This window comes from Netta rufina (assembly GCF_964035555.1).
Source record: "Netta rufina genome assembly, chromosome: 3".
Taxonomy (NCBI): Eukaryota; Metazoa; Chordata; class Aves; order Anseriformes; family Anatidae; genus Netta; species Netta rufina.
The window spans coordinates 79,591,421-79,614,905 of NC_140125.1; the positions used below are offsets into that span (position 1 = coordinate 79,591,421).

Consider the following 23,485-nt stretch of genomic DNA (forward strand, 5'->3'; position numbering starts at 1 on the left):
ATGTGAAGGTCGCCCACAAATTTAGAAAATCAAAGGTAGATCACAAATCTTATTTGTCATTGACCTATTTACTTCTAGTAGTTTCAATACAAATATATACACTGAATTTAACAGGATCGAGATAGAAACTATCTCTCTGTTTACCACTATCTTCATGTGCAAGTATTTTAATAAGAAATTAAAGTGCACGTGTCTTCAAAACTAGTTCTGGCTGCAGAGTTCTGACTCACAAGCCAAATCTTAGCAGAGATCAGAAGTAGTCTCGCATGAACTTGCAGGTTACAAAGACAGGCAAAGTACAGGCTTGAAGCAACTTCTTTGATAGCAGAAGTATGAACAGTTATTTTCTAAAGAAGTGCTGTAATAAAATGTTCAATTTTAACTTCATTTTAAATATAAATATACCACTAAATATTTCCTTTTATTTGTAATTAACTAATTTGAAACATAAAAGACCAGACTGAATTTTATTTTGGATCTGTTTGTTAATAAAATAGATTGAATAAATAGGTTAATATATTTTTTCCTTCTGAAAATTATATTTTATATATATATATTTGTATATATGTTACTGAACAATTGGGCACAACAAATAAGTTAATCATGCGCAATGATGGAATGACAACATTGTAAGGAAATATTCGTGAAGTCTTCATTTAGTGTACTGTTGTATGCTACTGTGTTTGTAACAGATTAAAAAAATCAGAAAGTTTCTGAGTAGCATACCAAAGAGTATTGACTTTGCTTCTCAGAAGACATTTATTTATTTGCATTGGCCTTACACAGGGATTTTATTTTTTCAGTTGTTTTGCCACAAATGACCTTTTCTATTGCTTACCAGGAGAACTAATGCCTATATCAGGCAATAAAAGTAAATCTACAACCCAACACCTGATGTAATTTGCATTTACTCTAATCTAGAGATGCTAAGAAGTGTATGCAAAATCACTGAATTTGCATGGCCAGTGGGGCTGGCTTAGGATAAAAATGACGTTTTGATTCACAAGCAGGGATAGTTTAACTTTGGACAGCTGCCCTAGTTTCTGCTCGTTATCTACCCACCCTGTGCCCATTGATTGCTTAGGGATGGCTCAGTTGCTTTTACAGCCATTGGCTTTTACAGCTGCAGGGACTACAGCTGTAAAATAAACAAAAATGTCAGTGTATTTTAATATTTGGCGCCATAAATAAGCAGTTCACAAACTGCTTCACAGGTAGGAGAATTGTCCCTCCAGGCAGGCATGGAAATTGCTTGGAGAAGAGCAAGATCAAGAGCAGAGGAAATTACTATAACCACCCCAAGGCAAGCCATCTTTGCTGATGAACCAGAGCCCTCAACATCATATTCCGGTCTTTAATTCATAACATCTTCATAGAAAACTGTGAAAAGGGATTAGAAATTGTAAGTGTCCAAAGGCAAAATTCTCCAGGAACACCTACACTAACAGGTCCAAGTTGCAAATCCTGTTTAAAATAGAAAGTTCAAAAAAAATCGGCTTGGGGCTGTGTAGATGACACTTCAGTGGTATTTGCAAAATTAAATTTTGTATACAGATACCATGAGATCCATTTGCAGTGTGATTCAAGTGACACAGACCTAGAAAGATGTCAACTTGTGCATGGATTTCCATTTAACTTTTGTTAAATATTTCCTTTAAAAACAAACAAACAGACAAACCAAAAACAAACAAACAAACAAACAAAACAAACAAACAAAAAAAAACTATGCTAATGGTAATAATTCATCCTGAAGTGCTTAATAATACCACACCAGATAATCCTGAAGTGGAAAGAATTACCGATCAAATCCATGCTTCTAGCTCTCCCTGCAACCTTGACAATAGCACATTGTTTTTTACCGAGACAAAACACACATTAAACAAAGGAAATAAAGCATCTTCGGGGAAACAAGCAGAGAGAAAGATGCCACTTGTCTCACAAACATGCAAAGAAAGATGCATTTTTCCATTTTCAGAGGATTTTCATATTCTTGTAACGTAACTGATAGAATACAAATTTTCATTACGAAGTTTGAGCTTGATATTTTCATGTAATATATATATATTATTTCTTATTTGCAGATGTCTAGTAAGGGTATAATGCAATGATTTTTTTTTGATTAAACGAGTTTTGTATTCAACATATTCAAATTGGATTAACTGTCTCTGTTGGGCTTTTGATTTATTGTCAGACTTTAGAATACAAATTATTTATAAATTAAATTTATTTATAAATTAAACCGAAAATGCACTTCTCTTGCTAACATACATTATATAATATATAATATATATAATTATATATTTTATATATAATATATATAATATGTAATATACATAATATAATACATAATATATAATTTGTATGCATTAATATATAATATAATATTACATATTATATATGTAATATATATAGTACATAATATATAATTTGTAACTAATCTATAGCTATAGTCTGTAATTATAATCTACAATACATGTCATGTATTGTGTATTTTATGTCATATCTGTTGTGCCAGGAGTGCTGGCAACAGCAGGTACAGAATCTTGAATATAAACTGTAAAGAGGCCATGTGAAGACACAATAGTTCTCAGGCCTGAAGTACTTCTCAGTACCTCACAGGATGTGAAGTTCTACCTTTTGCTGAACTGGTAAGCAGGGACTCTTTGGTAATGTAGTAGAAAAATACTAAATATTGATTGTGAATGGAGGAAGGAGAGGAAGGGAAGCAAATGGCTACTCAACAGGTTACGCTAGGGGATGAAACATGTAATTAATACTAAATGCCTTTTGTTGGCAGTATGTTGTTTCATTTAATCACAGCTTAAATTTAGATCATCTATTGAAAGCCAGGTGTTGAATCATGTTGAATCCCTGGTGACTTCTAGACTCCCTCAAAATCCAATGCAGAAAGCCTTTTTCAGGGTGATATGAATTAATTTCCAAAGTTATCTATCTGTATCCATTGGCTAAAAAGGAAGACTGAAAAATTACCATGGACATGAGACCATATTTTTAGATAATAAAGTATATGACATGGATCCTCTCAGTGTTACTTGTTTCACATTTAAATCCTTCTTGTCACTGTACACTGAGATCTCTAATTCTACATTCACAATCAATTCCAGATCAATACAAGTATTTATCTCAATAAATTACTTGCATTCCAAAAGAGCATGGGCACCACCAATAATGAGTTGCTATAACATTTTATTTTGTTATGCCTTTTATTACATGATGTAATATAAAGGATGTTTTTCAGTTCAGTAGATGTTCAGCTGTACTTGTGCTGGATTTTTACTTCAATTATAATGATAATATTTTATTTTATCTTTTTTTTCTTTCCCAGTGGGACCTTCAGAATTTAAAATTGCCAGAACTTTTGATGAGTTCTTAAACTTGGAAGAATTACAGCTGATGGAGTATGAATCCCAGTCAAATTCAAGGATTTCATATATTACGTTTTATCATAGGAATACACAAATAACATTTCCAGAATGTTGTCAACTGTTTTATATATCTGCAAGAAAAATTGGAACACTCTTTGGATTTTCTTTACTAAGCATACACAGATAATATTAAAATAACTTAAAAATCATTTTGGATGTGCTGTAAGTCCTAAGTATTTCTGAAAATTCCCCATGTATTTTTGAAACTGGCTTTCATGCTTGTTCCATCAAAATTGCTATAATCTGTTTTAGTTCTGCAGCATTACTGGTACAGAAACACTATTTCTGAGTAAATATGAGTACACAAATTCCAGCCATCTTATTTCTCCCATTCTGACTCACAATTTCTACCCCAGTTTATCTGGAAATAGATATTGTACCTTTAAAGTTAAGTGATATCTCACCTCAGTTCTTTGAAATTAATCAACAACAGACTTCCAAAGTCCTTCTGTCAACATTAGGTATATTAGGTACATTTTTTGGGCAAGAAATGGTTTTCATAAAGTGATAACGTAATTTCAACTTGAGTAAAATTTATTATTATTTTTTTCAATTTAAGGAAAACTTTATTTGTTTATTATTTATTTACTTATTTATTAAATTGAGACTAATAATAAGCTCTGTAACTGTGGCTTTTCAAAACAGAAATTGATTAATCACATTATGATTTGCTGTAACACCTCAAGCAAATCTGGTTATGTTTCATGGTCTCTGTCATTTATTCCTATGAAGTGTGTAAAAAAAAGTGGCTAATTGATTTATCTGTGCAAATCACTTCAGTCGTCATTTCAGTCTTAATAATCCTGCCAGGAATGTGGTCACCCATCAATCTTTTTTGCTTGTCAAATAGTTAAATATATAGTCAGAGTTCAATCTATTTTAAAGTGTTTTTTTTTTTTTTTTAATGAATTTCAGTGAATGACTTAATAATTTTTAGATTTTCATCAATTACATATTTTGACTCCAATGAATTGAATGCAATTAAATTACAAATGATGGTGATTATCTGGTGTAAGGATTGATCTATGAGATATAATTTAATTTATTGTTACTGACAAGGTACAGCTGATAAAGACAGAGAATTTCTGTCATTTTTGATAAAATGCAAAAGCCTAACTAATTCTTCATAATAAAACATATCCTATTGTACTACAACATTATAGAGAGAATATAGAGAATTTGTTTAAAATTGAAAGTTTATACATTTTTAAGGTTTTTCACTGTTATTATTAGTGGTCTACTCTGTGGTCATCTGAAGAGTGGTATCTAACATATAAAACTAAATATACATAAAGTCTTTCATTATTAATATTCCAATTTATTCAGCTTAAGTGTATATTTCATAGACTAGCTCTTTTGTCATGCTTGCAGCATGATAGACACTGGTGGGTATCACGGAATTTCACCAGTATAAAAACAATTCCAAAGAAAACTCAACCTCAATATTTCCCAGAAAATTTTATTTTATAAGTATTTAAATGTAAATATGAAGACTACATTCTGTAGTATATATTTTTTTGTTTCTCTGGCTCTTTCTAACATCAGTCCTAGTGAATTACATTGAGGTCAGGTCCACAGAGAAAACTTCACCTGAAGCTGGATAAATGCATTTTACCCCAAATATGAGCAAATAAGTTATAAGTAGAATATACTTATATGTAATATGAATGCAAAAAAATATATAGACTATAAGTAAAATTTCCAAAATTTAGGAAGAAATTCACAATATTTCATAAAGTATCAAGACATTACAGGTACTTTTGATATGGACATACAGGCATATGTATACAGGGACATTGTTTTAGCATAAGCTTTTTTGCAATTTATGTGACGTGGTTTGATATCAGCTGAAAATCTTCTGATTTGATGGATCAAACCCTAATGAGGTGGTGGTTCTTGAAACAGCTGGCTGTTTCATCTAAATCTACATTTCATATGTTTCATCTTCATCTACATTTCATCTAAAATAATTTAAAGCTTTATTTTTGGCTCATTCTAAGGTTTCAATTCTCTAACTGAGAATACAGATCTTAACTTCAGATTTAGAAAGCAGCGCTGTTAAATAATTGTCCAATGGTATTTAAAAAGACATTTATCAGGATGCAATTAATATCTCTGTTTAATTCCTGGGAATATAGGGAACCTACTGACTGCAGGTTTCTTCTAGCTGACAGACCTGTCTCAACCAGGAAGTGAAAGTGAGGAGGTGGCTATTGTAATTAACATTGCAGATCTGGGTGTTAGCAGAGAAGCAGTGCTGCCACATCCTGGCACTCTGCTCATGCCCATGCTTTGTTAGCTCTGGCAAGCAGAGCGCACATGCACACACATATTCAGAACACTGCAGGCAGAGTGTCTTTACCAGATGGTAAACAGGGATCATCGCAATGTTGTGAATAGGTGGCTATAGCAGATGACAACAGGATGAACCCAAGAAAGGCCAATAAAAAAAGGAAGAAACACCATTAGCAATCATGAACATTCTCAGCTGTCACCCAACTAAAGGTATCAGTTATGAAGGGTCATGGAGTTATTTTATCTCTGAGGATCTGCTGTTATGAAGCAGAAACTGGAGTTCATTAGAAAGATAAACAATACTCTACAGATGTGCAATAATACTGTATGAATCAGAGCAATATAAAAATAGTTAAATGCACAGGTATTTTCAAAAGTTACATATTCTATTGCTGAAATGAGTATATAGTACATATAATTTATTCTAGTTGAGGATATGTATTTCTTCAACAGCAAATAACCAAAAAGTTACATTACCACAATTTTCAATGAAAGAATTACTCTATTGCTTGTTTAAAATTAGAAATTTCACCGGTAAGACTCCAGGCTAGAAATTTAGTTTGTATTTCATTTTCCATGGAACACTTGTAAGCATGCAAGCCTTATTTCTGTTCTTAGATCCTTCCCTATTCATCAAGCACGTTTCTGAAGTTACTTATTTTCAACTTGTGTAGGCTAGACTATGTGGGATGAATGTAGTACTTGTAGAGCTGTAGAATTCCATAGGATGTCAATCTTTCCAGTAAAAAATAATTTTATAACTTTTATTTATTATTATTAATAATAATAACAATAATATTTTTAACTCAGCTGTAAGATTTTCTGCAAGGTCGTAAATGAGAAATAGGCTGTCATCTGGGCAGCCCTTCTTCTGGGATTCAGTTTAAAGCCCTTTAAGTGGTTTTAGAAGACAGTTAAAAATGTTTTGTGTGTTTTAGGTGTGTACATTTTCAAAAATCCCTTATAATTCAATTAAGAATGTCATTAAGAACTTTTCAATGTATAAGATGTTTACTCATGCTCTGGACTGAGACCTGTACATACAGTAAAAATTGTCTTTTAAAAGACTATATCATTATTTTGGTCAGTTCCAAGGTGAGCACAGCAGAGACCAACAACTTTATTTTTTCTTTTAACACTCCACTCCTATATTCCATGGGAGACTTGTATGGGGTTTTGCAAATATAGAAGTGATTTTATCAATTACCAGTTACCAGTTACCAGTTTATCAGTTACCAGTGAACATAAGCACAACAGGATGACTACAGCAGGATAAAATTGCAGAAGAAAAATGGATGTATATGTTCCTGGTAACATTTATCTCGATAATATAATATAAAAAAATAATAGTAGGATATTGGTAATTTACTGAATTTAATGTGGCTTAAACAGGATTTGCAGCTTACAGTTTTATCATGCAGGAGACTGGGAAAATAAATGTTTGTGTGCCAATTACACAGTACAAGTTGCTTACAGTAATGTTCATTATTTTCTTCAATCTTTTTTCTCCAAAATACAGATGTTAATATGAAAAGCAGGTTCTTAATTTTTTGTTCGTTTGTTTTCCTCTACTGGAAAAAAAAAAAAAAAAAAAAAAAAAAGTAGGTGTATCATTCTCGCTACCCAAGGCCATCCAAAAGCTTTCTGTGGGTATAAGTCAGTAACAGAAGGAGCCATAAGCTGAGACAGGGAAATGATGACTTCAGACTGTGTTAGTCAGAAGCTGATGCAGGAAAGCTCATAACAATTTGTTCAGATATTTTGATATTAAATTAAAAAGGGAAGGGAAGGGAAGGGAAGGGAAGGGAAGGGAAGGGAAGGGAAGGGAAGGGAAGGGAAGGGAAGGGAAGGGAAGGGAAGGGAAGGGAAGGGAAGGGAAGGGAAGGGAAGGGAAGGGAAGGGAAGGGAAGGGAAGGGAAGGGAAGGGAAGGGAAGGGAAGGGAAGGGAAGGGAAGGGAAGGGAAGGGAAGGGAAGGGAAGGGAAGGGAAGGGAAGGGAAGGGAAGGGAAGGGAAGGGAGAACATTAATAAGAACATATTACTAGGATCCCTGCAGCTTCCTGTGGAGTTGGGAGTTCCATGCCTCCATTCCCATCACTGGCATGCTTTACCTCCACAAAGATCTGCCTGTGCTGTGGGTCTCTAAAAAGCCTATCTGTGGTTGAGCACAATAAATTATCCACCACAATGAGCCTGATCTTTTTTCTTTTATGAAAGTAGCCACAAGAAGAGGGCAAGCTGGCTACATTTTATATGTATTCTGTATTTTCACTTAGATAATTTTCTGGATAGTTTGGACTTTCATAGATTTGGTGAGATTTTATTTGGTTTGATTTACTCTGGCTTTTAGGTGACTGGTAAACTCACTATCAATTTACCCTGAATATTGAACACTCTGGAGCTGAAATTAGGGTGGTGTTAATTAGCTGTAATTGGTCACAGAGATGGTAGGGAATTCTGAACACTTTATTAGCCCATTAGCAAATGTGGATTCCTGGGCAATCAATCTTTAGGACTAAAATAATCTTAAATTATTTAGTTATGTGTACCAATTAAAATATATAATCCAGTTATGTGTATAAGAAATGCATGAAATACATTCATGAATTATGAAGCCAATTAACCAAGTGCATTTTTTTTTAGTACTCCGGATGGCAGTAAAAACAAACTGTTGCAAAGCACATATCAAACCAGAATTAATCTTTTTGCTTTTCTGAAAATACTGAGAATGTATAAAAGATCTTCCAGTGTTGTATGCTACTTAGTGCATACTGACACACATCGTATACAGCATAAGATTCATAGTGTCTTATCTCAGGTTTTTGTAATACAAGTCACCTTCATACTGTATTAGAAATATTTCAAATATGTTTATAGTTGTAACATGATAGGAATACAAACTTTAATTTTCTCCTCAAAGGAATGAATATAACACACCAAAGTAAAACACTGAAAAAAATATTTTCCTTCTTCTGGGTAGACAGAACAGGGACAAATCTTTCAACACTGATATAATTCTTGGCTCGTGCTTCCCTCAAATTTCACTTCCAAACTTGATTGCAAATACTCAGATGTTCTAACATCTGAACAAACTTTCTTACCCATAGCCACCAACGATGCACAGTTTTGCGTGTACATTCCATAATGCAAGGTCCTCCCTGCAATATTTTGTATCATATTCTGTACCTCTTGAATAGTACAGAATATTATAGAATTTATGATAATTAGGTTCTCAATGTATAAAATTATGTAAAATATATCTTATGATCTTTATGTAAGAGGAGCTTCATGTCACCTAAGTTCATCTAGAAGATGTGTTACTCTTCCTCATTTCTAAAGACTCCTCTTCAGACAGTGAATAGAGAGGGCCTCCCTAAAAGTGATTTACCACGTCTTATTTAGAATTTTAGAATGAAAGCAAGCAAGTAATTTTCATTTAGTTACATGGAGGACAATAATTTTGTTTAAATTGTCTAAATTCCAAAACTCAATAGTTTACTTTTAAAGGAATATGAAACCAAGCAAAATCTCTGTATTGGCACTCTCTAATCATAGAGTCAATATGAAGCTTATGCTGATAAATTAAAAGGGCACATAACAGCTATAATACATATGCTAATACTATATGTATTTTGGAACTATTTTCTATTGAAATAATGAGAGCAAAAATGTTAATTATTCAAATAAGAAAACAGTGCTTGAGTTAAAATTTAAAATACGTCCTTCTTTGCTGAGGTCAATTTTGTGTGATTTTACTTAGCTCCACAAATAACAATGTGTAATCTCAGGGTATATCTGGGTAAAATCATAATTTCGTGGGTTACAGATCCTTTATCTGCCAGAGGCTAGCAGTTCTGTAGCAGAATCAGGAGGAACAATTCTATGTATTGTTCCTATTGAGGCCACCATGTGGCCTCAGCCACATGGTTTCTAGCCTGTTTTATTATGTTTACCCACTACTGTTTTCTGCTACAGTCAGATCTTATGCAGTGTAGTAATTACTAGTGACTTTACTAGAGAGATGGCATTTCTGGAACAGAAACATAACAACAGTCTCCAGTGGGAGTCAGTACGTTAGAGCCAGCCCCAGTGTGTAAGTGTGTGACAATTTACCCAGCCCTCCCACAGCTCTCCTAGCTTAGGTCCTTGCTTCTTCCAAACCTGGCAAAGAACTGGCTCTGCAGATGTGCACAGTATACTTTTAAGTCATCCTGCTACAAATTACTGTGAAACATATATGCTAAAATCCACAAGATTAATTATACTAATGAGTGAGTGAAATCTTGACTACAAAGCTCGACAGATTCACTCCCATATGTGAGGATAGAAGATTCTACTCCATCTTTGTGTGTCCACAAATCTCTGGCTAGGTGCCTTCTAAATATCTTATTCAATTCTAACAGAGGTTTTCACAAAAATATGCAAAACATGCAATGACATAAATGTTGATCAGAGGCACCTCTGAAGCTCCTCTGGTGCAGTCACTCTCAGCAAGGGACTGTTGTCAACTCTGGATCCAGCCATGGCCATGACCATCTAGTCAAGTCTCTCTGAGCAATCTGTTTCAGTGTTGCACCACCCTCCCAGCAAAGACATTTTTTTCCCCAGTGTTCAACATAAAACTCCCACGGTGTAATTTCAGGCCATTGGCCCTTGATATATCACCTGATGCTACAAGAAAATAACCTTCATAACTTTTTGTCACCTGCCATCTTTGTAACTACCTTTTGAAAATCTTCAGGCTGTTCTCAGGATACTTCTCAGTTTCTTCTTTAGACTAACAAAGTTCTCATCTCTTAGCTTTCCTCATTCATATACTATGTATAATTTCTAAAGTTGAACTTCATGGAACATCAAGTAAAGAAATAAAGTAAAGAGAGTCTTGAAAAAAAACTATACTCTTTTTTTTTTTTTTTTTTTTTTTTTTGTGTAGGTTGTTCAAGGAACACTGTCAAACCTGAGAAAATCTACCACTGGGTTTTAGATTTAAGAAGTCACTTTAAAATATGCTCCAAATTCTCCTCTGTACAGTACAGCTTCAAAAAAGGAAAATAGGAGGCAAAGACCAAACTATCAATGGGTGAAAATCATTTTAATATCAATAATCCCAGCCAGGTGCTCCTATGTGAAATGTTCAGCTATTCCCATAGAGTTTTTTTATGAATCAGTAGGTTTCACCTGGAAAAACTGGACTGAGTAGGAAGTCAGAAACCGAATTCCAGGGGCAATGATAAGAGTTACATGTATGTAGCCACTGTTATATTGCTGTAAAAACTGAAAGCAGTCTAATAAATCTAGGTTGCAAGTATCACAGTAGTTCCTTCTCTTAACATTTCACCACTAAGAGCTGATTTAAATGCTGGCTTAATTAATCACTTAGGAACAGAAATATCTTTGGGAAGAAAAAGAAATGAGCCCATGAAAATACTAAAGTATCATCTTTCAGATATCTCCACAAAATATGAACTCTCTCTGCAGATTAAATTCTACCTTATTTTATGTCTATAGCCTGGTCTGAAAATGTCAGTTTCCATCAACACCTTTGGGACTTAAGTGCATTTAACCAATACAACATGAATCAGATTTCCATCTGCTTAGAAAGTTTCCTTCAGTTTTCAATAAGAATACAGATTCTCATTGCTTAAGATTACCCTGAGTAGTATACAGAGCATGCATGAGCTGACAGACAATCTAGGAATTACTTAGTTTAGGAGTTTTGTCTGAATTATACCCTGGTTCCTGACTGCTTACTAAAAAAAACATATTGACAATATGATTGATTGACTGATTGATTGATAGTTAATATGGAAAGTTAATATGGAAAGTTATGAACAGAATATGGTGGCTTCTCTCTCTTGGTTTACATCTACTTTGTTGCGTTATGTATGGTGCCCATATTAAAATCTGATGCCTGTTTTGGAAAGGTGGCTCAAGAGGAGGGTTCTGTTTTGCACATTCAAGTGACTTCCTTCTGAAAACAACGGCAGATGAGAAGTACAAGTAAATAAATAAATAAATAAATAAAAGAGGTTTTCCATATATTTTGTCTATTTTTCAATCTTCTGTGTCATCTATTAATCCAAGATTGGTAGGCTTCTTTTAAGCTTTCTGCATCAAAAGCTTTTTCAGTAAATCTTGAGGTCAATATTGATATATAGCAGGACAAAAATCTATGGATTTATCAGTAAATTCCAGGAAATTAACTTTAAAACGTCAATATTTGTTTTGAATTAAAAGTCGGAAGTACGAATTTCAATTCCTAGTTAATTATAGTGACAGATGGGATAACTTTTAGTCTGTTCTTTAAGAAAGAAAAGGACCCTAATCATTTATTTCCTGTTTTGCTTACACATTTCCCAGTCGGTTCAGCACACTTACCTCACTAAAGTTTTGCTTCCAAAGTGGCTTACTTACTGAACACTACTCCCCCTTTAAAAACGCAGGTAGTTAGTTTGTTTTCTATTATATATTATTGCCAGCTACAAGGAATAAAAATCAACTAGTGATGAGATCACTTTTATTCACCATTCTTTTCTTCCCCCTTCTCAACTGGAATCACAGTCCCTGTACCACACACGTATGCGTTGCCCTCAAAAAATAATATATACACCAACACTTGAGCTTGTATATTGAGTTTGATCAGTTTAAACTGGACTGAATTATTACCTTACTGAAGATATGGATGTGACTTAGCTAATGTTAAGGATCTAGTCCTTGGTACTTTTGTTTTTTGAAGATGAATTTAGGGTTAACATGTTTATAAATGATCTTTTGCATATGGTTTGTGATTGAATGGTGTAAGCAGGTATCAGGATGCTCAAGGAAACTATGAGAGATTTTAAAATATATTTCAGAAAATGTAAATTAGTAATTCATGTTATTAGTTTTGAAATAGTTTTATATAGAAATTGCAAAACAGAAATCTATCTGACCATGCATGCTCATATACATATCATATTGTTGTTGACATATGCGTTTTCCAGGATAAGGAAGTGCTGCAAAATGATTTAAATTATAAAGATGTATGACGTATAAACTAATATGTTCTGACATTTCTCACAATATCTCCTCTCTTGGTAAACTCGGCAGAAACACTGTGCTGACTCCAAGAAGGCAAGAGAAATGCATATTTATATAATACACACTCCTTAATAAATTTTTAAATTGTAATATACAAGATGTCAAACAGAATATATTGAGTTTTACCTGCAAAGGCTTTGTAATCCACCAAGTCAAACATTACAATAGCTACTGCTGACCAGGTAACAATCAGAGCGACAACAAGAAGCCATGCTGCTGGTGAGCTGAATGTTGTCACTAGGTCTTCTGTAACCGATTTCTTGCCCACTTTCATGGATGATGAGGGAACAGATCCGTTCTTACCATCTATTATTGTTGTGGTCATAGACATACGTCCTAGGCAAACAGTGAAATCAGAAGAAATAAAATGTAACATTTGGAGCCCAAAAATCAAGAGTATGACTGATACATTGAAATTCATCCATACTCAGAACATTTAAAATAAATGTAAATATTGCATTATTAAAGAGAGACTCATGCTTTCTGGAAGGAAATTTTCCTATAGCAGGGCCACAATTAGTAAAGCTAATTTGGGAGCAAATTCTGTGGAATAGCCATGACTGGCCTTTCTGATTATTATGAGACATTTTTTAGTCTGCCACAAATAACAACATACCTAGGAGAGTGATTGATGAAAGTATAAAATATCATTACTCTCCAAATGATTGTCTTGTTACGGGCTGTAGGCCAGATTCTTAGGTGATGTGATTAAGTGTACTTTCATGGAATGTAATGGAGTTAATGTATTTAAGCAACCCAAGGTTTGGCTGGAATTCTGTTGTCAAGGACGTATATGGATGGCAATGAGAATGTTTATACCCCATTTCATCCAACAGAAACACAGGTGATTTGTATTGTGATTTTGTACAAGTATATTTAAGTATCATTATGCTTTTTGAAGAGGCTTATAGCTGATTTTAAAAATCTTTCTGCATAACATTTTTCACTTAATTAAATAATCTCCATAAAAGCAACAGTTACAAAGCCAAAGAAGACTTAATTCCAGAAAGCATAGGTTTGGACCTAGAAAGGTGGTAGGAGGGGGAGTACTAACATTAGCTAAGTAAACTGTTGATACACATTAACTGTTTAAAGGACGGTTAACAGCAGTGACTTAATATACTTCTTGAGATATTAAGAAAAGTCATTTCTGCACACAAAACATAATCATGGTTACTGAAACCTGCCAACATTTGAAATGTTTTCATATCACACCTCCTCATAAAAGATAATGGTATGCTAAAAAATCTTGGTTGGTACTTCTTTTCCAGAATATGCAACAACAATAGTAAGAAATATTCATAACTCCACAGATAACACAAGTCAAAGAGCATGAAATCTCCACAAGCTTAGGTTACAAATCTGCTTGTAACCTACTGTTAAAATATTCAAAGGTATGCTACATATATTCCTGGTCTAGATGAGTTAATTTGTTACTAACTCTCATTAATGAGTATCAGTGATTTCAGGGACACTTGCACATGCAAAGATCTAAACTTTCAAGGAATCAGGTGACGCCTGGTTTTCTCATAACTTTGCTTCTCACCTTGACATCACATATCTCTGGTCACAATTGATACAACCTGTAAAACTGATAATTTTCTAGGACGATGAAGGTAAGGAAAGTGACAGAGCTGCACTATAGAAAGATAAATAAACTTAGCCTTTCACATAGAAACGGCAAATAATCATTTAGAAACTACCACTAGAGCTAAAGACTAAAAAAGCTAAAGATTAATAAAGCTAAAGACTTTCAGATGGTTGCCATCACAAGATGTATGTAGCCTCTACTTGAGAATCATTATATTGATATTTTTGAAGAAATAAAGGATGCATTTATTCTTATATATTCTCTATATATAAAATTTATAAATATTTTTATATTTGTATATAAAATATATATTTTTATGTATAAAAATATGTTGTTTTTTATGTAGTACTTTGCATTTTTGTTTGTTTCCCTTATCTCTATCTTTTAAACCTGCTTCTGCTCAAGCATCTTGACACTAATCAGTGCCTTGCTTCAAGCCTTGGAAAGCTGCTCTGCTAAACAGCAATGTTGTATAAGCAGAACAAGATTCTCTAAATCTAATCTTATTTATAGAATATTTATTCTGCTTGTAAATAATGTCTATCTACTGGGATACAATTTGTACTTTTTTTTTTTTTTTTAATATAGTTTAAAATTATCACTGCTTCCATTTCTCCAAATATAAATTTTGGATCAAACATTTCACAGCAGGAGAGAAAACATGCCAAGTGACAGCTAGAAATAAAGTTCAGCTTACAAAAGTCTAATTCCAAATCAATAGCATTTTGTTATTCTACTGCATACAAAATGTAAGTAATTTGTGCATACAGCAGGTCATAAATGACACATCATGCTTTTTTTCCCTTAGGGATATCACTCAAGGTTTATAATGTATGAGAGGCAATAGAAAGTACTGTCTCATCTTGACAAATCTGGTTAGTATCACAGCATATCTGAAATGACATACAATGACAGATATTTGCAAGTTATAATAAAATCAATTAAAACTATCTGTGTGCATATAGACATATACATGTATATATACAGATATTTACCATTGAAAGGATCATATTCCTAGGACTGCTGCAATGTAAAAATAGTTCCTTCTTATTTAGTACATATCTTTTCAAATTAAGGGTCCTGTATGGTTTCCCTGGTGAAGAAAAATGTTTCTTACATTTTTTTCAATCCAAGCAATGCTGCAGAGACAAAGCTGAAGTACAATGGAAGGTTATCTCTTGCACATTCTTGGCTGTCAGTGTAGCCGGGTCAGATTTTCCCTTGAAAACAGTGTACTATACAAGAAAATCAGTTATGGTCATTAAAGTGAGAGTGAAACACTAATCATCCAAATCTGCCTGCAAATCAAGCAAAAAATATTGAGGGAAAGAGAAAGATGAGTGTATTTGCTGCCTTGGCTGTTTTGAAATCACATGATGGAGCCTATCACTTGAGAGTGGTCATTCAGCAACAGGTTAAGATTCCAGATATCTTTCCCACCCATTTAACACATCTTTTCTCTCCCAAGACAGATTTTACTGTCTGCATTACAGCCAACCAGAATCCAAGTCAGTTTAGTATACTTAGGTGAATGTTGCAGTGGATCAGGAGATTCATGAGCACTTTGGGTTGTGATTGCTATTGATTTTCAATGATGTTAGGAACTTCAAAAAGTTATATATAAATTTCATTAAAAAATATCTCTAGGGATATATACCTCTGACTCCACATCACAATTTCTCATGTACGTAAAAGTACCCCATCAGGTCACAAATGTCACCTTTATCAACATATAAGATTTTATCAACAGATCACCTTTATCAACATTTTTTTTGGATTAATTTGCTAAATTCCAAACGGTTAAAATTCAGACATTCTTACTACCACTCTGGTTTCAGAGTTGTCAATTAGGATACAATCTGAAAACCCATAAGATTTTATAGGTATAAATAAACTTTGAAAACTGGTGAAAATGTTGACGAGAATACTGTGAAACTTTCAAAGTCTGGAGTAAGCTTGTAGTTCTGTCAGCATAAATAAAATACCCTTTGTATCAATGCACTGATGTCTTCTTAAGGTATAATAGGCATAGAAGTACATGGTTAAGGATGGGCACTTGATTTTACAATTCAATAGATAGACTTCCCACTATCCCAGCAGAAAAAGAAAAAAAGAAAACAAACAAACAAAACAACAAAAAACAGCACCAACAAAAAAACACCCCTATTCTATATAGACTCATTCAAACGTAAAATAGTTATGTTCTGTATTTAAGTTATTTCCTAGTTGTTTTATGCACTACAGACTTTATCCTGCCAACAACAGATTAAAAAAAAAAAAGTCAAAATACTTAATGTGAAATGTTGTTTTAAGGATGGGTGTATTAGAAGCAGAGGGCTAGTCACGCTACTAGGAAAAAAGAGATTATTCCCTATTAAATAATACTTTTGTTGATAGGACAATTCAGATGGGACGAGAGAAACCTCAGTGCAAGCTGCTCTAAATGAGAGAAATGGTAGATTTTGACTGGTCTGTTCTACTTCCCAGATGAACACTCTAATAAATAGGCTATAGAGTATTCTGGATTCAGGTCATTGATGGCTCCTGTTTGACCTATTCCACTTTACTGGGAATATTTAAATACTAATTAAAAGAGCAGAGTAGAGAAAGAATGACTGTATAAATCGACACTGTATGTTAAGCACCATCTTGAGCCTTGGGCTTTAACCTGATGACCTTATCAATTCACCACTCTTGTGTCTCAGTCTATGGAAAGGGAGGTGCTGCTGGGACAAGAGGACAAGGGATTAGGACTCTTCAATGAAGGACTGTGCAATGGATATACAATAATCTTCTTCATTTTTCAGGCCCAGCATAATACCTTTACTGAGTCCACAGACCTCTGCGGCTCTCACAGTAACCAATCTACCAATCTTTTCCCATGCAGGGAAAATGCTTTTCACCACAAAAAAAGAACCAACCAAATAAATAAATAAATAAATAAATAAATAAAATTTCTGCTGTGGTTAATCATTAGAAGCTTGAAAAAAAAAAAAAAAAAAGTAACAATATTATTCACTGAAGCAGTCTGATAACTTTTGCCTAGAAATCTTTTGCCCCATCATACGTATATAGTCACTTTGCCAGCACGAGGAGCTGGAAACTCTACATTGGACTCATACCTTTTGCCTCCTTTATACATTCATTTCGGAACAAAATGCTGAGCAGAAGGAAGAGAGACCCTCAGAACCAATCATAAACATCTCAACAGAGAGCCTTCACCTCATTATTTGCACAGAAATCTACAACACTATCACCAGAGGCCAAAAGATGCAGATACTGCATGATGAGTAAGTGCAGAACAGCTACGAGAAAGAGCAAGAGGAGACCAGCTGGGCAAAGCACTGCCCTACTGTCCTGCTCCATACTGCCACTGCCCTGTTCCACGCCGTCCCCTCCCCAAGCAGCCATGATGGAGCACACCATGGAGACCCTGATTTCACCTTCCACAATTATGCAGGGGACAAGAACCACCTGAGCAAGGAGGACCTGTGGGTGTTGAGAGAGAAGGAGTTCTGGTGCTGGACAAGATCATGAAGGACCTGGACTAGTGCCACAACAGCAAGGTTGGCTTCCAGAGCTTCATCTTGCTAGTGGCCAGGCTCACCATTACCTGCAATGACTACTTGGTGGTGCACAGGAAACAGAAAGGCAGGAAGTGAGAGCACCTGGATAAATATCTTTACTGAAAGGGTTGTGTGGCACTGGAATAAGGTGCCCAAGGAACTGGTTGAATCACCATCCCTGGAGGTATTCAATAAATGTGTAGACGTAGAACATAGGATGGTTTAGTGTTGGACTTTAGTACTAGGTTAAAAGTTGGACTGGATGATCTTGGTAGTCTTTTCCAGCCTGAATGATTCTGTGATTTTGCTTTCCTCCACATGCAACATTTTGTCAGCCTCCACTTATCTAATACCTTTGCTGGTAAAGCAGGTGATTACAATGGATTTAAGACCACTTACTGTGTTGTATCTGCAGTCCTGGTACCCTTCAATTGACAATTGTTTGGAGACGTGCTTAGATCCACTAATATGTATCATGTTCCCTATTGGATGAACATGATAATATGAGGGCAAGACTCTTCTTACCACTGATAGGTCGATGGAAACAGAGAAAGATCTTAAACAGGCACATTCAGTTTGTCTTTGAAAGCTCCTCTCTAATCATTATTGGCAACAGGCTTTGTGAGTAGGGCAGACAGCTACAGTTCGACCCAGAGATAGGTGGCAGACACCTAGTGTAGGTCTTCTGAATGTGAAGGAGCTTTTGCAAGCCAATAAGCAGAAATGTGACAAATGTAGGAAAAAATATATATAGAAAGAGCTGCAGCATAAATCTCTTGAGAATCTGACTTTCAGTTATACCTTTTTTTTCTGTTCCTTATTATGTCCTAATGTGTGAATGAAAGAATACAGCTGGAATAACTGTAAGGAAGCAACATACAGAAGTATCACAACAAAACCTCTGGAAAACTATTCAAACATAAAAGTTAGTGTCTTTCCAGCCACTACAAGGCTTAGAAAGCTGTAACTGGACTGCCTGTGAGGGAGCATTTGCAGATTTATTGGTGACTGATAATTATAATTATATATTCTTTGATGAAATGTGGAAAATAGGGTTGGATATTATGCAGTAACCAATTCTACATGACGAAATAAATAGATTATGGATCTATTATTTAGATCATGGAATAGAGAGAGGATGGAGCATGAAAATTAACTGCACAACTGAATTCAGAAAAAAATACTTATAATTACATATGATGCTGTGTACTCTTTTAATTTCCTTTTCTGTTGTTATATCTGTTGGTTTTATTTTTGATCAATAGAGAGCATCTGATAATCTAAAGAAGTACATTCAGTTAATCTTTTCCATTCATTCTCCAAGAAATTATGAACACAAATATTTTGATCACACCAATTTAAATAAGAAGTTTGTAGAATAAAAGACACATCCTATCAAGTAATTTCATTATCTAGTTCAAAGAAAATGTGTGCTTTGTACAGTATAAGTAAATAATGCTACTATTAATAACATTGATTATAAATAATCTCAGGTGAAAATTAGAGGTTATTAATTTATATTCTAAGTTGTGATATATATATATTGGTATTGTATTAATGACTCTTTCTTAGGATACAGTACACTACCACATCCTATATGGAAAAAGCAAAAACAAAAGCAAAAACAAAGATTCTCTGAATAAACTAATTGTTTAACTAGTAATAGACAAAACCTCTATAACTGTATGAACAGAAGATACCTTTCCAATGGCATACAGTCACATTATGACAGGGACTGGGCAAAGGCATGGTGAAAAAGACAAAAACAAATAAACAAACAACAACAAACAAACAACTGAAGAAACAAACCAAAGCACAACAAAACAAATCAAAAACAAACAAACACACTCTTTTATAAAGACCATTGCTGTAAGCAAGGAGGGCAGCCTGGGCATCACCTCTGCAAGAGCCCTTCACATCAGGGGGAGAAATCAAAGTAGTAGCTATTAAATGTTTTTTGACTGGGAAAAAAGAGTATGGAATGGGACAGTAGGGAAATCTTCTACAGTCAGAAAATGCAACTTCCTACAAGTGTAGCAGGAAAAAAAAAAAAATCTTCAGAAAACTGTGCTAAGGAATAATGTGTAACTGAAAAAAGGGCTTTTTGCCCCATACATTGACTCTGACGGGAAGATCCAGTCTTACCAAAGAGCACCCCTCGTAACTTCCCAAAAGGCGATGTTTATGAACAGCTGTGATAGGTGGTATCTTTTTTTTATGGGATGGACCATTGAATCTCATTGAAGCAATAATAATATTAGCTGTTGCTTTTTCTGGAATAGGCTGAGGTATGAAGCACAGTATGTACAGTACAAATTAGACATGGAGAAGAGGAATTTTACCTATTTGTGCAGACTTCTTGAAACAATTTAAGAGGTCCAGGGAGAGGAAGTGGAAACCAGTGATAATCAGCCCCCACTACATTGTACTTTAAAATACAGTCAACAGTAAAATAAGTTAACTCTGATCATCTAGCTGATGTAATTATGACCTTTGTCTTCAGAGAGCCCAGCTGGATCAGCAGATATCTTTACAGGATTTAGGAGCTCACATCCCATGGAAAATACATATGAAACAACTCCTAAATCACTTGAAAAAGTGAACTTCAGTGATTTTGGATCCAAAATTTCATCTTTCTTTGCACATATAAATTTCATAGTACAGCAGAGCACTGGTTGATACTTCGAATTAAGTGGAGGAAATTTTATTTCATATACCTTTTCAATGAACTGTAAAAAATATTTTCACTTCGTTCTGAAATTGCTTATAAAGAACATTATGCTGATATGACCTAATCTTCTATCTGTATGTATTTTTTTCCTGTGTGAATGTGTATTTCAAAGAGCTTTTATATTATTCTGGTTATTATTCAGGTATAAAAAACACAGAAGGGATTAGCAGTTAGTTAGCAGTTAAACTTCTCTGTTTCTGAGCCTGCAGAAAGTCTTATATGACTGTCTAATGTGAGCCTCTCTACAACAATTCACACCTGAAATGACTTTAGAAAGAAAAGGAAAGGAAGGAAAGCCCTAAGGTCCACATTTAAAATACATCAGGTTTTATTGGGAAATTTTACAAATTGTTTTACTTACAGCTATATCAGTTTGTGTAGTGATTTCTTGAGAACTTAGGAGACCACTGGGGTTAACAATAATCAACACAGAATAAATTACTCCTATAAAATCAAGACTGCAGGAAGTACAGTTGATCATACCAAACAAGAAAAGCTCCATTTACTGCACGTTAAAGCAGCAGCCATCGATGGCAAAAGGACATCAAGCTGCTCCCTTTCCAAAAGGCAGAAGACCATGATTTGTGAGTTGGACATTTACATCTATTTGAAATGTCTTGTCAGTTTGACCTGTCTTTTACATTTGCTTTTAGAAATGCAGAGATTTGTTCAAAAATAATGTTTCATTTTCACCTTTTCATTATGCAGATAAGACAAGAGTGTAACTGAATTGTGAGCATGTGATGCTAAGCTATCAGCACCTATCCATGTCTGATTATTATTATTATTATTATTATTATTATTATTATTTTATTGATCTGTAGTAACACCTTCCCTTCTTTGGAAACAAATTGTTGCTGTAAAACTGTGAAAATAATTTTTACCTTCCTATTCATCTTAGGCATCTGACATTTCTGAAAGAGATGCCAAAGGGATATTCAGACATACTCGTGAGTTGATATAAGCTGAGAGGTACATCTTATCTTTTAAAATGTCAAAATGAAGGTTGAAAGAAAATGGTTGCCATTTATCTTTAAATAGCATGAAACCTTCTGAAGCCAGAGCGCTGCATGCATTTCCTTTGTTATTTGTTTTTGGATACTCAACTCTATACAGCCCTGAAGCCTTCATAAGGGACTAGAGAAAAACATTTATTTTTTATGGAAAAACAAAACAAAACAAAACAAACAACAAAAAACAACGACCACAAAAAACTATTCCCATCTGTAAAATAATGATGGTCATAATAAATATTTAAAGTCACTAGGATAAATAGAAGCTTACAAATACCTTTGTCTTCAGTCCTAGCAACTATACTGATATAAAGGAACTCTGTAAAGAAAATTCCAGATCTGTGTTTCCCCTGGTGAAACTACCATTATCTCTCAAATATGTGTGTCTAGGAATGATTAGTAAAATGATTTGCTTGATTTCCTGTATTCTAAGCTAGCCTGACACTGGAGTTGGAACTGATTCTATATATCTTAACAGATCGGTATCTACAGCTTCTGAAGATGAAAATAATTCTAGCAATAATTCAACATATTCTCCACAACTTATAGGTAGGGGTGATTTTCTTCCTATATTTAGGGTTCTACCTTAAGTATTGCATGTAGTTCTGGGTTCCGCAATACAAAAAGGATGTGATTGTCCTTGAAAGCATCCAGAGGAGGGCAACAAAGCTGGTAATAGGGCTGGAAAGCATGTCCCATGAGGAGGGGCTGAGGGCACTTGGGTTGTCTGCTCTGGAGGAGGCTGAGAGGTGACCTCGTTGCTCTCTGCAACTCCCTGAGCAGGGGAAGTGGGGAGGGAGGTGCCAACCTCTGCTCCCTGGTCACTGATGGCAGGACATGAGGGAACGGCACAAAGCTGCACCAGGGGAGGGTCAGACTGGGCATTAGGGAAAAAGTCAGTAATATGAGGGTGGTCAAATACTTGAACAGGCTTCCTTGAGATTTGGTTGATGCCCCATGCCTGTCAGTGTTCAAGAGGCATTTGGATACTGCCTTCAGTGCTTTAATTTTTGGTTAGCCCTGAAATGATTACGTAGTTGACAGTCATTTCCAACTGAACTAAATTATAAATTCTATAGTGCAAGCACTGTCTCACATTGTACATTCGCCAAACCTTTCATATGGAGCTATCCAATCATTACAGCACTCAAATATGGAGAACACTGCATAGTTATAGTTTGAATACAGTTATGCATGTTATACTCAAGAGACCTGATTCTAGCTCTGTTACCAGATGGAGAAGAAAAAGGCATTTTTAGCCAACAAGAATACATACATTTCTATACTAAGAGATATGTAATAAAATATATACAAATTTATAGAAGGTTTTGCTAAAAAACGCAGAGACAAAATTCCACATCTGACAAAAAGTGAAAACCAGAATCAGTGCTAGTAGCAAGGCAATTGTCTATGTCACTGATATATCACATCTGTAATTGTCAATTTACTAGAAAACTGTATTTCAGGTTGTTCTCTCTGGGAGAGAGAAAAATGAAAGAAAGCTACTGAAGAAAACTATAAGGTGGCTTGCAAAATAGTACAAGCAATTTCATGAGAGACATAGTAAACAGTAGTTAGTTATAGTTCATATTAAACAGGAAATGTTTAACCAAGGCCGACTCTCTATACTTATAAAATAGCCAAGTCCACTATATAGTCACTAAAATTACAAGGAAAACAAAGTTTCCTGAAGCTGGCTTTGAAACTCACAGGCCTATCGAAATACACCCCAAAGTGCTTTTTGATTTGCATTTAGTGTGTGTT

At 34.5% G+C, this 23,485-nt stretch overlaps 1 protein-coding gene across 14 annotated transcripts in view; it reads right to left on the reverse strand.

Annotated features, from left to right (window-relative positions):
• TRDN (triadin) overlaps nt 1-23,485 on the reverse strand; it is a 243,920-nt gene that overhangs the window by 194,313 nt on the left and 26,122 nt on the right. For 13 of the 14 annotated variants that reach the window (XM_084285079.1, XM_084285081.1, XM_084285076.1 and 10 more), the window contains exons 2-3: nt 12,947-13,156; nt 5,809-5,850 (exon numbers count right to left, since the gene is read on the reverse strand). In XM_084285079.1, the coding sequence (XP_084141205.1) occupies nt 5,809-5,850; nt 12,947-13,151 (247 nt within the window). In that variant the 5' untranslated portion in view covers nt 13,152-13,156. The remainder of the gene's footprint in view (nt 1-5,808; nt 5,851-12,946; nt 13,157-23,485) is intronic. The other variant, XM_084285082.1, reaches the window with a different exon arrangement.